The following is a 13,249-nucleotide window of genomic DNA, read 5'->3' on the forward strand; positions in this document are numbered from 1 at the left end:
TGTTTGGTCCTCGTCCCAATGTTTGGTCTTCGTCCCACACGGCACACCGTAATTTGGGTAATTAAAACCCCCTATTACACATTCCTGTGCCTCTCTCCCGACCCTTTATACCAACGTGACATAGATGTACATTAATTAGCGATACCACACAGATGAACCATTTATCCAACCTTTACTGGTTAGTGTCCCTGTAACTGACTGTGTTAACATTTCCTGTCAACCTGTATTGGAGGAAACGTAGAGCAATTCTCCACAACATCTGTCTCTCTGCGGTTTGAACTGAAGAAACACCCATTCAGTGTCACACACACACACACACACACACACACACACACACACACACACACACACACACACACACACACACACACACACACACACACACACACACACACACACACACACACACACATCCAGTCAGTCAGTCACTCAGCTGTCAGTCAGTCACTCAGCTGTCAGTCAGTCACTCAGCTGTCAGTCAGTCACTCAGCTGTCAGTCACTCAGCTGTCAGTCACTCAGCTGTCAGTCAGTCACTCAGCTGTCAGTCACTCAGCTGTCAGTCAGTCACTCAGCTGTCAGTCAGTCACTCAGCTGTCAGTCAGTCACTCAGCTGTCAGTCAGTCACTCAGCTGTCAGTCAGTCATTCAGCTGTCAGTCAGTCATTCAGCTGTCAGTCAGTCATTCAGCTGTCAGTCAGTCACTCAGCTGTCAGTCAGTCACTCAGCTGTCAGTCAGTCACTCAGCTGTCAGTCAGTCATTCAGCTGTCAGTCAGTCATTCAGCTGTCAGTCAGTCACTCAGCTGTCAGTCAGTCATTCAGCTGTCAGTCAGTCACTCAGCTGTCAGTCAGTCACTCAGCTGTCAGTCAGTCATTCAGCTGTCAGTCAGTCACTCAGCTGTCAGTCAGTCATTCAGCTGTCAGTCAGTCACTCAGCTGTCAGTCAGTCATTCAGCTGTCAGTCAGTCACTCAGCTGTCAGTCAGTCACTCAGCTGTCAGTCAGTCATTCAGCTGTCAGTCAGTCACTCAGCTGTCAGTCAGTCACTCAGCTGTCAGTCAGTCACTCAGCTGTCAGTCAGTCATTCAGCTGTCAGTCAGTCACTCAGCTGTCAGTCAGTCACTCAGCTGTCAGTCAGTCACTCAGCTGTCAGTCAGTCATTCAGCTGTCAGTCAGTCATTCAGCTGTCAGTCAGTCACTCAGCTGTCAGTCAGTCACTCAGCTGTCAGTCAGTCACTCAGCTGTCAGTCAGTCATTCAGCTGTCAGTCAGTCATTCAGCTGTCAGTCAGTCACTCAGCTGTCAGTCAGTCACTCAGCTGTCAGTCAGTCAGTGGAAAGTCAGCAACAAACCTGTTCTCTTATCTTCTGAGACAGGCCCTTTCCACATGTCACAGTCTGACTTAGTTTAATACATAGTGCACTACTTTTGTTCAGAGCCCTACTACATAGGGAATAGGGTGTCATTGGGGATGCAACTAATGACTAAACCACACACAAGACTGACAAACAATGTGTGTAGCTCAGTCGGTAGAGCGATGAGCAGCCAGGGGTTGTGGGTTCGAGTCCCACGTATTAAAATGTATCCACTCGCTACGGTCAGTGTCTGCTAAATGACCTAATGTTAGTGTCCTCTGTGTTGTTTTCAGCACATGGCAATGTTCCGGACACTCATTCTCTCTACAGTCATTAACTTTTATGGTGAACCTTTTGCTCTCGAGGCATCGAACGCTTTGTACCACTGGCCAATAAAAGGTTCATAAAAACTAAACTTTTATGGCGACCATGACAGCTATTAACTGATGATCTTGTTATTCGTCAGCTATCAGCTGAACGGGGAGAATAGAATCATATATTTCGATAATTAGATCTCGGAAAATTTAGCAAATTCCTAATGTGCTGAAGTTGACATATTTTACACAAAGACGACCGTTTTAGGTGATTTGTAGACTTGTTGATGGTAATAGCTAAATAACTGAATTACATAATAACAACAACACCTACACCACCCGATGTCACAGGAAGGCCATAAAGATCATCAAGGACAACAACTGCCCGAGCCACTTCCTGTTCACCCCGCTATCATCCAGAAGGTGAGGTCAGTACAGGTGCATTAAATCTGGGACCGAGAGACTGAAAAACAGCTTCTATCTCAAGGCCATCAGACTGTTAAACAGCCATCACTAGCACCTAGGTAAAAATCTAGGTAGGTAGGTAGGTAGGTAGGTAGGTAGGTAGGTAGGTAGGTAGGTAGGTAGGTAGGTAAAAAAAAATCTGTTGTTCTGTCCCTGAACAGGCAGTTAACCCACTGTTCCTAGGCCTTCATTGTAAATAAGAATTTGTTCTTAACTGACTTGCCTAGTTAAATAAAGGTTCAATAAATCAAATTAAAAAACCTACGGCTGCTGCCCTATATACATAGACTTGAAATCACTGGCCACTTTAGTAATGGAACACTGGTCACTTTAATAATGTTTACATATTTCTCATATACTGTATTCTATTCTACTATATTCTATTGTACTGTATTCTATTCTACTATATTCTATTCTACTGTATTCTATTCTACTGTATTCTATTCTACTATATTCTATTCTACTGTATTCTATTCTACTATATTATATTCTACTGTATTCAATTCTACTGTATTCTATTCTACTATATTCTATTCTACTGTATTCTATTCTACTGTATTCTATTCTACTATATTATATTCTACTATATTCTATTCTACTGTATTCTATTCTACTGTATTCTATTCTACTGTATTCTATTCTACTATATTCTATTCTACTATATTCTATTCTACTGTATTATATTCTACTATATTATATTCTACTGTATTCTATTCTACTTTATTCTATTATACTATATTCTATTCTACTGTATTCTATTCTACTATATTCTATTCTACTGTACTCTATTCTACTATATTATATTCTACTGTATTCTATTCTACTGTATTCTATTCTACTATATTCTATTCTACTGTATTCTATTCTACTAAATTATATTCTACTGTATTCTATTCTACTATATTCTATTCTACTGTATTCTATTCTACTGTATTATATTCTACTGTATTCTATTCTACTATATTCTATTCTACTGTATTCTATTCTACTATATTCTATTCTACTGTATTCTATTCTACTATATTCTATTCTACTGTATTCTATTCTACTATATTCTATTCTACTATATTCTATTCTACTGTATTCTATTCTACTATATTCTATTCTACTGTATTCTATTCTACTATATTCTATTCTACTATATTCTATTCTACTGTATTCTATTCTACGATATTCTATTCTACTATATTCTATTCTACTGTATTCTATTCTACTATATTCTATTCTACTGTATTCTATTCTACTATATTCTATTCTACTGTATTCTATTCTACTGTATTCTATTCTACCGTATTCTATTCTACCGTATTCTATTCTACTGTATTCTATTCTACTATATTCTATTCTACTGTATTCTATTCTACTGTATTCTATTCTACTGTATTCTATTCTACTATATTCTATTCTACTGTATTCTATTCTATTGTATTCTATTCTACTGTATTCTATTCTACTGTATTTTAGTATATGCCACTCCGACATTGCTCATACAAATATTGATATATTCTCAATTCCATTCCTTTACTTTAGATGTGTGTGTATTGTGTGTATTTTTGTGAAATTGTTAGATATTACTTGTTAGATATTACTGCACTGATGGAGCTAGAAACACAAGCATTTTGCTAGACCCGCAATGACATCTGCTAAACAGGTGTATGTGACCCATAACATTTGATTTGATTTATCTATAGTTTATATTTTGATATAAACACTTAATTGTTCTATTTTATAATGGGATATATATATTGGGATATATAAGTAGGCTAGTCTCCTTAGTCTACCCATAGCGACATGCCCCATCAGAGATACTTTCACTATCCTTTTCCCTGATATCTCTGGCCCCATAATATAGCTGCTACCAGCCCCCATAATCATTTCACACGCAGAGAGAGATTCTTTTAAAACTCTGGTGTTTGTAATGTTTACCTATTAATGTCTGATTGTTTTTGTTTGTTGTTGTTTTGTTTTCACTTGTTTTGTTTTCACATATGTAAACATATGTTTCCCATGCCAATAAAGCCTCTGTGACGAGAACTGAGAGGAGCTGGTGGAAGGGTGGGTGGGTGGCCTTCATTGGTTGACTCGAAAGCGCAATGACGTATGTGCGAACCCGTGCGGGCAGTGTACCAGGAAGGGAGTAAGTAGTCTGATGTCATTGTTTTCTCCCTCACTAGAAGAGATACTTATATAAGTCCTTTTCACAGGCTACCCTCAGAACAACCTCGGGGATGAAAAGAAAAACTTGTTTTTAACAAGAAACAACCAAAGAAAATACACACGAGAAGAGGAACGGATTGTTGTATTTTTTTATTCTACATTTATTCATTGTTACTGATTTTTTTTCTTCTCTCAGTTTACATTCATTTTGGGAAAACCTCAAAGAAGCTAAGGAGAACAAAAGAACATACAACTGCTTCAAGAATAAATCTACTTGTGTCTTAAAATAAAGAAAACCTCACAAGTTGCTATAGGAACAGGTGACACAGACCACCCAGGGGTTTATTTTCCTGTTCCACAGCCTACGTACTTGTATTTAACATTTGACGCCCGCCGCCCTTCTACTATGGTGATAATGGAAGTCCCCAGCATCGATGCCATGTCCCTCCGCGGGCTGCTGGAGGGGGACGACCCGGGCTGTCTGGTCCTGGACTGCCGCTCATTCTTCTCCTTCAACTCCTCTCACATCCCCGGGTCCACCAACGTCCGCTTCAGTACTATAGTCCGCCGGAGGGCCAGAGGGGGGCTGGGGGTGGGACACATCGTGCCCAACGAGGACACGCGGAACCGGCTTCTCTCCGGGGAGTATCAGTCCGTAGTGTTTCTGGATGATCGGAGTTTGGACTTTGGCCAAGTGAAGAAGGACGGGACTCTAATGCTCGCCGTAACAGCTCTGTGCCGAAACCCGTGTGGGACTAGTTTCTTCTTTCTCAAAGGTAATTTGATTTATTATAAACATGAAGCCTGTTTCTACAGCCTTGGCCTACTCCATATTGATTGCGCACTCATGGTAACGAACGGCGCTACACAAAGTGCCATAGTGTAGGCCGACGTCAAATTAAAATCAAATCACCATTTATTGGTCACATACACATGGTTAGCAGATGTTAATACGAGTGTAGCGAAATGCTTGTGCTTCTAGTTCCAACAGTGCAGTAATATCTAACAAGTAATCTAACTATTCCACAACAACTACCTAATACACACACATCTAAAGGGGTGAATGAGAATATGTACATATAAATATATGGATGAGCGATGGACCGAGCGGCATAGGCCAGACGCAGTAGATGGTATAGAGTACAGTATATACAGGTGAGATGAGTAATGTAAGATATGTAAACATTATTAAAGTGGCGTTATTTAAAGTGACAGTTATGAAGTGAACACTGTGACTGTACGGAAATAGCCGCTTTACAGCTGTTACTGATTATAACGATGAGATAGATGGTGACGTGACTGTTGTACAGTAAGTATCCTTACGTCCTCTCATGTCATTGTTTAGGTGGTTTTGACGCGTTCTCCTCGGAGTATCCAGAGATGTGTACCAAGCCGTCAGCTCCACAGGGACTCAGTCTGCCCCTGAGCGCCCGTCCAGACAGCGCCGAGCCCGGCTGCAGTCCATGCAGTACACCGCTCTATGACCAGGTTGGTTTTCTTCTAAAACATGTATTTTCTATGTTATTACTGTGTAACAGCACTTTTACCTGTATGAAAAATAAACCAATGTCAGTCAGTGTGTCGTCAAACAATAGATTCTGCCATCTTAAACTAACCTCAATTTGGTAGGCGACAGGCGTAAGTATTGATAGTTTTGACATTGTTTTCTGTTCCTATCTTCATCTCTAATAACACTTTGACATGTTAATACTCTCAAAACAATGTCAATGTGTCATCAAACTCTAGATTTGGACATCTTAGACTATCTCTTCTTTATTGTGGTGGTTGACTGTTGTCCGTCCTGTTCCTCTCCTCCTCTCCAGGGGGGTCCAGTGGAGATCCTTCCCTTCCTCTACCTGGGCAGTGCCTACCATGCCTCCAGAAAGGACATGATAGACATGCTGGGTATCACTGCTCTCATCAACGTATCAGCTAACTGCCCCAACCACTTTGAAGAGTCCTTCCAGTACAAGAGTATCCCCGTAGAGGACAACCACAAGGCTGATATCTCCTCCTGGTTCAATGAGGCTATAGAGTTTATCGGTGAGTGTCTTTACATTACGGTTATTTAGCAGACACTCCTATTCAGAGCGACTAAAGTCTATCCAGCTTCAGGTAGCTGGGTAAGAAAACATATTGAGACCTTGGAACTATAAGGTTATATCTGACATGTTTGTAAAAAAAATATATATATTAAAAAAAGAGCTATTCACGTATAATTGATCTTTTAGATTATTATTCATATGTCTGTGAAGTTAGATTTTTGAAAAAGTACATGTTCATTTGGAAAAAGTTAGAAAAACTAGAACGTTCTATTTGCATAAACCCATTTGAACTTAGTGCTATAAGGTTTTGTCTGCAATCCAGGCACAATCCGGAAGAAATACAGACGGACCAATCAGAACGTGTCTTTGCCACCTCCCTCTAGGTATGGTCTAGGCTAGTCTAGCCAGTAATAAGGGTACGTAGGCAAAACAACAACACTGTCAGAAATGTTCAAGTGAATGACGTGGCCACATCGATGCCAGTTATTCATCTGAGGATCAAAATATATTTCTTAATGTGTTGGCGTGGCAGGGTAGCCTAGTGGTTAGAGTGTTGGACTAGTAACAGAAAGGTTGCAAGTTCAAATCCCTGAGCTGACAAGGTACAAATCTGTCATTCTGCCCCTGAACAGGCAGTTAACCCACTGTTCTTAGGCTGTCATTGAAAATAAGAATATGTTCTTAACTGACTTGCCTAGTAAAATAAAATTTGATGATTTGTTCAGACTCTGTTGGTAAATAGTGTTATTCCATCATTTATTTATTTACATAGCTACAGTTGTCTTAAAAATGTCTAATTCAGAAGTGTGAAATAGAACCGTATGGCTGAACGCAGATTGACATTTCAGAGCCGTAAGGTTCAAAACGGTACTCTGTACTTCAGGTACCTTTTAAGGTCCTGAGTGGGTTATTAAAGAAGAAGTCACTACGAAACACTTCTGGGACGTGAAAACGTTGATGCTCAATATCTCAGAACTGTGCTTTGCACAGGTCACGATATCACAATCGTTGTAAGTAGCTAGCTAACTAATTCTCTCGTAACTCTAGATAACTGTCAAACATAGGACACAATCACCAAGCACAGCTGTAGTCATACAAGCTATTGGTTTGGCGGGCAAACAAACTACTACAACTCAACAGCCAACCCCCTCCCTCTCAACAGCCGACCCCCTCCCTCTCAACAGCCGACCCCCTCCCTCTCAACAGCCAACCCCCTCCCTCTCAACAGCCGACCCCCTCCCTCTCAACAGCCGACCCCCTCCCTCCAAACAGCCGACCCCCTCCCTCTCAACAGCCGACCCCCTCCCTCTCAACAGCCGACCCCCTCCCTCTCAACAGCCGACCCCCTCCCTCTCAACAGCCAGCCCCCTCACTCTCAACAGCCAACCCCCTCCCTCTCAACAGCCGACCCCCTCCCTGTCAACAGCCAACCCCCTCCCTCTCAACAGCCAACCCCCTCCCTCTCAACAGCCGACCCCCTCCCTCTCAACAGCCAACCCCCTCCCTCTCAACAGCCGACCCCCTCCCTCTCAACAGCCAACCCCCTCACTCTCTCCAACTCAACAGCCAACCCCCTCCCTCTCTCCAACTCAACAGCTAACCCCCTCCCTCTCTCCATCACTCCTCTTCTCCATTCAATGACTTGGATTTAAATAGAAAAAAAGTTCCCTCCAAATCCCAACCAGCTGTCTGAGCCAGGACTCCCTGCTTCATCACAGCCCATCCACCCCTCTACTAGACCCCCCAGTTTAAAGAGGTGGTCCCTTTTCATGTGGGAGCCACAAAGCAGACCCACCAGACCCAGAACTCACTCTGCTTTTGTAGCAGGCAGCCAGAGAGAGAGAGACAGAGCTGTATGCCAAATGGAATGCTATTCCCGTTATAGTAGAGCGTCTGCTAAATGACTTAAATGTAAATGTAAATAGTACACTGCCCTGGTCAAATGTAGTGCACTATATAGGGAATAGGGTTCCATAGGGCCCTGGTCTAAAGTAGTGCACTATAAAAAAAAATTAATTTTACCTGGCAAGTCAGTTAAGAACAAATTCTTATTTTCAATGACGGCCTAGGAACAGTGGGTTAACTGCCTGTTCAGGGGCAGAACAACAGATTTGTACCTTGTCAGCTTGGGGGTTTGAGCTTGCAACCATCCGGTTACTAGTCCAATGCTCTAACCACTAGGCTACCCTGCCGCCCCCGAAGGGAAGAGGGAGCCATTTGGGATGCACCCAGAGAGAGGCTGATGGTTGAACGCAGCTCTCTCCTCTCCGTCTCTTTCTTCTGTCGGGACAAAGGACACTTTTCTCCACCAGGCTCACGGCCGGCCTTTCTCCCAGATTAATAACCCCAGCCGAGGGGCAACCAACCCCCCTTTGTCCCCTTCTGCCCCCCTCTCCCTGGGGAATAGCCCCCCTGATCACCCACCACCCCAGACCCATCTAACTGCCCCCTTCTGCCCCCCTCTCCAAGGGGAATAGCCCCCCTGATCACCCACCAGCCCAGACCCATCTAACTGCCCCCTTCTGCCCCCTCTCCAAGGGGAATAGCCCCCCTGATCACCCACCACCCCAGACCCATCTAACTGCCCCCTTCTGCCCCCCTCTCCAAGGGGAATAGCCCCCTGATCACCCACCACCCCAGACCCATCTAACTGCCCCCTTCTGCCCCCCTCTCCAAGGGGAATAGCCCCCCTGATCACCCACCACCCCAGACCCATCTAACTGCCCCCTTCTGCCCCCCTCTCCAAGGGGAATAGCCCCCCTGATCACCCACCACCCCAGACCCATCTAACTGCCCCCTTCTGCCCCCCTCTCCAAGGGGAATAGCCCCCTGATCAGCCACCACCCCAGACCCATCTAACTGCCCCCTTCTGCCCCCCTCTCCAAGGGGAATAGCCCCCTGATCACCCACCACCCCAGACCCATCTAACTGCCCCCTTCTGCCCCCTCTCCAAGGGGAATAGCCCCCTGATCACCCACCACCCCAGACCCATCTAACTGCCCCCTTCTGCCCCCCTCTCCAAGGGGAATAGCCCCCTGATCACCCACCACCCCAGACCCATCTAACTGCCCCTTCTGCCCCCCTCTCCAAGGGGAATAGCCCCCTGATCACCCACCACCCCAGACCCATCTAACTGTCCCCTTCTGCCCCCTCTCCAAGGGGAATAGCCCCCCTGATCACCCACCACCCCAGACCCATCTAACTGTCCCCTTCTGCCCCCCTCTCCCTGGGGAATAGCCCCCCTGATCACCCACCACCCCCGACCCATCTAACTGCCCCCTTCTGCCCCCTCTCCAAGGGGAATAGCCCCCTGATCACCCACCACCCCAGACCCATCTAACTGCCTCCTTCTGCCCCCCTCTCCAAGGGGAATAGCCCCCCCACCCCCCACCCCAGACCCATCTAACTGCCCCATTCCTGGGTTAATGAGATGGGTCCGTTAGCAACACCATTAGTTAGTAACACTATGGAGGGTGATTTGGTACCTGAAAGTTAGTAACTTCCCGCTGTGCCTTAGTAGGCCTACTGACTGAGCAAGGAGGATATTGGTAACTTCCCGCTGTGCCTTAGTAGGCCTACTGACTGAGCAAGGAGGATATTGGTAACTTCCCGCTGTGCCTTAGTAGGCCTACTGACTGAGCAAGGAGGATATTGGTAACTTCCCGCTGTGCCTTAGTAGGCCTACTGACTGAGCAAGGAGGATACTGGTAACTTCCCGCTGTGCCTTAGTAGGCCTACTGACTGAGCAAGGAGGATATTGGTAACTTCCCGCTGTGCCTTAGTAGGCCTACTGACTGAGCAAGGAGGATACTGGTAACTTCCCGCTGTACCTTAGTAGGCCTACTGACTGAGCAAGGAGGATATTGGTAACTTCCTGCTGTGCTTTAGTAGGCCTACTGACTGAGCAAGGAGGATATTGGTAACTTCCTGCTGTGCCTTAGGCTTCCGCATGCTTTAGTTCGGCTGGCGCATAGTGAACTGGTCTAGGGGAACCGAACGAGGGTGCACCCTTAAAAAACATTCGCTTAAAAACAACAACAAATCTGCAATAGTACTGTTTGTCCATTTTGAGATGCTGTAGCCAGTATACACTCCCTCAAAATAGATAACTCAAGAAATCTGAAGTTAATTTGGATGTGTTTGTCGAGGAGACCTTCGTCGCACAATTTTACATCTAAACTAAGATGTTTGTTGCTGTATTTCTCAATGAAAACATGTCATCGTCTCTGAATGATAACAAATACTTTATTGAAGAATCCCCACTGTTGACCAATCACTTGGTCTACCAACTTCTGCTTGCCTCAAGAAAACATTTAGTGTTCATGAACAGCTGGGAAAAAAACTTTACCGATGCCCAAAACGAACAAAAACGCCATAAAACACAAACTTGATCCGAACTGTTTCAGCTGGGATGCGTGCATCCCATTTTACGTATGGGTGGTCCCAGGAATTGAACCCACTACCCTGTTGTTACAAGTGCCGTTCTCGCCCAACTTTTCAGAAAACCTTTCAGAAATCTGGCAACAACTTATACAACTGTCTCACACTTACAGAAGAACTAAGTTGAATATGTTGTATTGATACATAGTTGTACTAATCTCCCCTCTCCTTCTCTCTCTCCTGTAGACTCCATCCGTAATAAAGGCGGTCGTGTGTTTGTCCACTGCCAAGCCGGCATCTCCCGCTCCGCCACCATCTGTCTGGCCTACCTGATGAGGACCAACCGCGTGAAGCTGGACGAGGCCTTTGAGTTCGTCAAGCAACGCCGCAGCATCATCAGTCCTAACTTCAGCTTCATGGGCCAACTGCTACGGTTTGAGTCCCAGCTCCTGGCTACTTCATCCTGCTCGTCGGAAGCCGGGAGCCCTGCCCTAGGGAAGAGCAGTACGGTCTTTAACTTCCCCGTGTCTATCCCCGTCCACAGCTCTGCTGGACACAGACAGCTCTCCTTCCTCCACAGCCCCATCACCACCTCACCAAGCTGCTAAGGGGAAGAGTAGGATCAGATGGAGGGCTGTCTGTCTTAGCCTGGACTTGGAACTGAACTGTCACGATTGGTGTCGAGTCGTTGTGAATGTACTGTAACAATACTAGTACTGTACTGTAACAATACGAGTACTGTACTGTAACAATACTAGTAGTGTACTGTAACAATACTAGTAGTGTACTGTAACAATACTAGTACTGTACTGTAACAATACTAGTAGTGTACTGTAACAATACTAGTAGTGTACTGTAACAATACTAGTAGTGTACTGTAACAATACTAGTAGTGTGCTGTAACACCAATAGTACTGTACTGTAACAATACTAGTAGTGTACTGTAACAATACTAGTAGTGTGCTGTAACACCAATAGTACTGTACTGTAACAATACTAGTAGTGTACTGTAACAATACTAGTAGTGTGCTGTAACACCAATAGTACTGTACTGTAACAATACTAGTAGTGTACTGTAACAATACTAGTAGTGTGCTGTAACACCAATAGTACTGTACTGTAACAATACTAGTAGTGTACTGTAACAATACTAGTAGTGTGCTGTAACACCAATAGTACTGTACTGTAACAATACTAGTAGTGTACTGTAACAATACTAGTAGTGTACTGTAACAATACTAGTAGTGAACTGTAACAATACTAGTAGTGTACTGTAACAATACTAGTAGTGTACTGTAACAATACTAGTAGTGTACTGTAACAATACTAGTAGTGTACTGTAACAATACTAGTAGTGTACTGTAACAATACTAGTAGTGTACTGTAACAATACTGGTAGTGTACTGTAGCAATACTAGTAGTGTACTGTAACAATACTAGTAGTGAACTGTAACAATACTAGTAGTGTACTGTAACAATACTAGTAGTGTACTGTAACAATACTAGTAGTGTGCTGTAACACCAATAGTACTGTACTGTAACAATACTAGTAGTGTACTGTAACAATACTAGTAGTGTACTGTAACAATACTAGTAGTGAACTGTAACAATACTAGTAGTGTACTGTAACAATACTAGTAGTGTACTGTAACAATACTAGTAGTGTGCTGTAACAATACTAGTAGTGTACTGTAGCAATACTAGTAGTGTACTGTAACAATACTAGTAGTGTACTGTAACACCAATAGTACTGTACTGTAACAATACTAGTAGTGTGAAGTAACAATACTAGTAGTGTACTGTAACAATACTAGTAGTGTACTGTAGCAATACTAGTAGTGTACTGTAACAATACTAGTAGTGTACTGTAACAATACTAGTAGTGTACTGTAACAATACTAGTAGTGTACTGTAACAATACTAGTACTGTACTGTAACAATACTAGTAGTGTACTGTAACAATACTAGTACTGTACTGTAACAATACTAGTACTGTACTGTAACAATACTAGTACTGTACTGTAACAATACTAGTAGTGTACTGTAGCAATACTAGTAGTGTACTGTAACAATACTAGTAGTGTACTGTAACAATACTAGTAGTGTACTGTAACAATACTAGTAGTGTACTGTAACAATACTAGTAGTGTACTGTAACAATACTAGTAGTGTACTGTAACACTAATAGTAGTGTACTGTAACAATACTAGTAGTGTACTGTAACAATACTAGTACTGTACTGTAACAATACTAGTAGTGTACTGTAACACTAATAGTAGTGTACTGTAACAATACTAGTAGTGTACTGTAACAATACTAGTAGTGTACTGTAACAATACTAGTACTGTACTGTAACAATACTAGTAGTGTACTGTCAGTGTCGCTCTACTACAGGTGATTAGTCATTGAGTTTTGGATAGACATTGAGCTCTAGAACTGATGGAACCCTCATTGTTGCCCTTCCTGGTGTAAAGGTCATAAAGAAGTGATCCTGGCATCACAGGACAAAAGGGACAAACCAAGTGGCCTAGTTTATG

At 43.5% G+C, this 13,249-nt stretch overlaps 1 protein-coding gene across 1 annotated transcript; it reads left to right on the plus strand.

Moving 5' to 3' along the window:
* Positions 1-4,292: 4,292 nt before the first annotated feature.
* Positions 4,293-11,907, plus strand: LOC135526803 (dual specificity protein phosphatase 1-like). The gene is made up of 4 exons (XM_064955469.1): positions 4,293-5,063; positions 5,633-5,775; positions 6,111-6,330; positions 10,959-11,907. Exons 1-4 carry the CDS (start codon positions 4,694-4,696, stop codon positions 11,318-11,320), a joined length of 1,095 nt encoding a protein of 364 aa, XP_064811541.1. The 5' UTR covers positions 4,293-4,693; the 3' UTR covers positions 11,321-11,907.
* Positions 11,908-13,249: the final 1,342 nt, after the last annotated feature.

This window comes from Oncorhynchus masou, chromosome 32 (genome assembly GCF_036934945.1).
Source record: "Oncorhynchus masou masou isolate Uvic2021 chromosome 32, UVic_Omas_1.1, whole genome shotgun sequence".
Lineage (NCBI taxonomy): Eukaryota > Metazoa > Chordata > Actinopteri > Salmoniformes > Salmonidae > Oncorhynchus > Oncorhynchus masou.

Excerpts from the sequence above, each read along its gene's own strand:
- LOC135526803 (XM_064955469.1), top strand. The coding sequence starts at position 4,694 with ATGGTGATAATGGAAGTCCCCAGCATCGATGCCATGTCCCTCCGCGGG. Across the intron at positions 5,776-6,110 it reads GTACACCGCTCTATGACCAG|GGGGGTCCAGTGGAGATCCT; the intron begins GTTGGTTTTCTT and ends CCTCCTCTCCAG. Across the intron at positions 6,331-10,958 it reads TGAGGCTATAGAGTTTATCG|ACTCCATCCGTAATAAAGGC; the intron begins GTGAGTGTCTTT and ends TCTCTCCTGTAG.